Consider the following 4,028-nt stretch of genomic DNA (forward strand, 5'->3'; position numbering starts at 1 on the left):
GTACTGTGTAGCTGTAAAGTGACTGATGTTTACAGTATCCCAACGGAGAGGTTGGTGGAGGGGTAGAGACTCAGTTGGCGGGATGGAGGGGTATAGGGTACAGAAATTGAGGGATTGGAGGGGTATAGGGTACAGAAATTGAGGGATTGGAGGGGTATAGGGTACAGAAATTGAGGGATTGGAGGGGTATAGGGTACAGAAATTGAGGGATTGGAGGGGTAGAGGGTACAGAATTTGAGGGATTGGAGGGGTAGAGGGTACATAATTTGAGGGATTCGAGGGGTAGAGGATTAACTGGAAGGGTGAAATGATGGAGGACAGAGGGGAGGGGAGGGGGTTTCATCGCTTAGCAGGATTGGGGGTTGGAGTCATGTTGGCTTGGCACTGACTCTCTTCATGAGAGACTGATGGTTGGGCTGACTGGTGGTTCCTTAATCCAGAGCCCATACCCCTCGAGGCAATACCCCTCGAGCACATACCCCTCGTGTGTTTGGCTAGGCTCTCTCCTGTTGCCACGGATATCATCATTAGTGCATGAAGGAGACCAGGCCTCTCTGTGTGTGTCTGTGGAGCCGTCTGTGAGAGGAGTAAAGAAATGACTGTCTGGTGTCCATTTGTGAGTGTGTGTTTGTTCCTGGTTGTGGAAGAGGGAAGGGCTTGTAACTCCCCAATGTTTCACTGTCAATTTAGATATTAAGTGTTTCAATATCTCTGTGGAGGGGTTGCGTGCGTGTGAGGTTGTGAGGAATGTGTGGTCCAAAGGGGAGAGCTATTTTCATCCTGTATTTCGCTCTCTCTCCACCGCTGTCTCTTCTTCCTCTCTTTCTCAATCTCTCGCTTTTTGTGGTTGCTGTTTGTTTCACATATACATTAAAAAAAGATAATAAACAACAGAAAAGAGAGGGAGAAAAACATCACCCAACCTACACTCTTCCTGTAAATCACCCAACCCACACTCTTCTTGTAAATCACCCAACCTACACTCTTCCTGTAAATCACCCAACCCACACTCTTCCTGTAAATCACCCAACCCACACTCTTCCTGTAAATCATCCAACCGACACTCTTCCTGTAAATCACCCAACCTACACTCTTCCTGTAAATCACCCAACCCACACTCTTCCTGTAAATCATCCAACCGACACTCTTCCTGTAAATCACCCAACCTACACTCTTCCTGTAAATCACCCAACCCACACTCTTCCTGTAAATTACCCAACCCACACTCTTCCTGTAAATCACCCAACCTACACTCTTCCTGTAAATCACCAAACCCACACTCTTCCTGTAAATCACCCAACCTACACTCTTCTTGTAAATCACCCAACCTACACTCTTCCTGTAAATCACCCAACCTACACTCTTCCTGTAAATCACCCAACCTACACTCTTCCTGTAAATCACCCAACCCACACTCTTCCTGTAAATCACCCAACCCACACTCTTCCTGTAAATCACCCAACCCACACTCTTCCTGTAAATCACCCAACCCACACTCTTCCTGTAAATCACCCAATCTACACTCTTCCTGTAAATCACCCAATCTACACTCTTCCTGTAAATCACCCAACCCACACTCTTCCTGTAAATCACCCAACCCATACTCTTCCTGTAAATCACCCAACCTACACTCTTCCTGTAAATCACCCAATCTACACTCTTCCTGTAAATCATCCAACCGACACTCTTCCTGTAAATCACCCAACCTACACTCTTCTTGTAAATCACCCAACCCACACTCTTCTTGTAAATCACCCAACCCACACTCTTCTTGTAAATCACCCAACCTACACTCTTCCTGTAAATCACCCAACCCACACTCTTCCTGTAAATCACCCAACCTACACTCTTCCTGTAAATCACCCAATCTACACTATTCCTGTAAATCACCCAACCTACACTCTTCCTGTAAATCCCCCAACCCACACTCTTCCTGTAAATCACCCAACCTACACTCTTCCTGTAAATCACCCAACCCACACTCTTCCTGTAAATCACCCAACCCACACTCTTCCTGTAAATCACCCAACCCACACTCTTCCTGTAAATCACCCAACCCACACTCTTCCTGTAAGTCACCCAACCTACACTCTTCTTGTAAATCACCCAACCTACACTCTTCTTGTAAATCACCCAACCCACACTCTTCCTGTAAATCACCCAACCCACACTCTTCCTGTAAATCGCTACCCTCAAACAGCCCCCACATGTGAAATCTGAGCAATTTGATGGCCTGGCTTGTCCTCAATATTATTATTATTTAAGTAATACCCTGTTATTATTGAGGGAGAGAGAAAAAAGAATGACCATTATCTTTATGTGTGTCCTTTAATGCACCACATATTTATAGTTTAGCGTTCCAGAGCAGAGGCACAGTGACTGAGCGGGGGCCCGGGTCGTAAAACCAGCGGGACAGAGCTACAGTATGTAATAGCATCCTGGCTCTCTGACACTCCCCTACCATCTCACAAGACAACTGGACAACAACACTGTCTCTAATCCAACTGACTCCCCTGGTCTGGCTTTAATCACCTCTCACCTTTACTAACGTTGACTCTGTCTCATCCACCCTCCTTGACCTCTCCTTCTGCTCTTCGTCTCACCCCTCCGCCCCCTCACTCTTCTTCTTTACTGTCTTCCCCCAGTCTACCACCTATTCTTTCCTCTAGTGCCCATCTCCCCCGGTGTTGTTAATGATCAGTGGGTATTTGCGTAACTCCAACCAGAGAGGAGACTGGAGACACGTCCCTCTCCACCTCGGCTGTTTATGTTCTGGCTCTATCTGGTTAAACAGTGATGATGGTCCGTGATTGATGGCAGAGAAGGTGGTTGGAGTTTTACTATGTGCTAATCTTACATCCTGGTCATAGGTCAAAGGAAGCTATAATATTGTCCATCTGCGATGGTATCTGAGCTATGAAGCACTGACTAGCTCTGTCCTGGGCTAAGCCAATGAGCACCGCTGTTAAACATGGCTCAGCCAATGGGCATCGCTGTTGTTAACCTAGTTGACCTTGATGTTGAAAGACCTCTGACACATGTGGAATGGCTCTCTACTCTGTAGCTTTGATGAGGGGTCACTGATCCCCACTAATCAGTTGTACTGTTTTTCTCACCAGGCGCTGCACAGGCAACCCCCACAGCCCCTGAAGCACCACTCCCCCATGCGCGAGGACCCTGTGCCCGCCCAGGGTAATGACGAAGGGTCACAGAACGTTGAAAGAGGTGGTGGTGGTGGCTGCACGGGCGGCCCAGGAGTCGGTGGTTGCACGGTCGTTAAGAAGCCTCGGTCACGCACTAAGATATCTCTAGAAGCCCTGGGCATCCTACAGAGCTTCATCCAGGACGTGGGTCTGTACCCGGACCAGGAAGCCATCCATACCCTGTCAGCCCAGCTGGACCTGCCCAAACACACCATCATCAAGTTCTTCCAGAACCAGCGCTACCATGTCAAGCACCACGGCCGGCTGAAGGAGCTGGGGGAGGGGGCTGGCGGCGTGGACGTCAGCGAATACAGAGACGAGGAGCTCCTCTCCAGCTCAGAGGACCCTGAGTCCAGTGAGGATGGTCACGAGGAGATGTACCCCACTACTGAGAGGGAAGGAGGGGAGAGAGAGAGCAACACAGCAGGGTCAGCCCCTTCCCTGGCCCCAGCCCCAGGCGAGTCTTCAGGGACCAGCAAGGGAGCCATGGAGGAGAGCAAGGACAAGGGGCATTCTCATGGTCTGGGTGGGGGCCGAGCCAGCTCCCTGCCCCCTAGTAGCTCCTCATCCAGTCCCAGAGAACAGGCTGACTTCCAGAGATAGAGACCCAGAGACTAGATAAGACACTGGAAGAGACGGGCGGAGACAGAGAGACACGAGAGACAGAGAGACACGAGAGACAAAGAGACACAAGAGAGAGAGAGAGATACAAGGGGAATCGAATGGGAACAAAACACTGGGAGAGGGGAAGAGAGGCATAGATGAGACAATGAGAGACTCACTGACACACACACACACACACAAATATACAGACAAGGGATCCTA

The 4,028-nt window shown here is 49.3% G+C and overlaps 1 protein-coding gene across 1 annotated transcript in view; it reads left to right on the forward strand.

Moving 5' to 3' along the window:
- LOC120063936 (DNA-binding protein SATB2-like) overlaps positions 1–3,806 on the forward strand; it is a 65,071-nt gene extending 61,265 nt beyond the window's left edge. The window contains exon 12 of the mRNA XM_039014245.1: positions 3,120–3,806. Coding sequence (XP_038870173.1) covers positions 3,120–3,806 — 687 coding nt within the window. The remainder of the gene's footprint in view (positions 1–3,119) is intronic.
- Positions 3,807–4,028: the final 222 nt, after the last annotated feature.

Source organism: Salvelinus namaycush, chromosome 19 (assembly GCF_016432855.1).
Source record: "Salvelinus namaycush isolate Seneca chromosome 19, SaNama_1.0, whole genome shotgun sequence".
Taxonomy (NCBI): domain Eukaryota; kingdom Metazoa; phylum Chordata; class Actinopteri; order Salmoniformes; family Salmonidae; genus Salvelinus; species Salvelinus namaycush.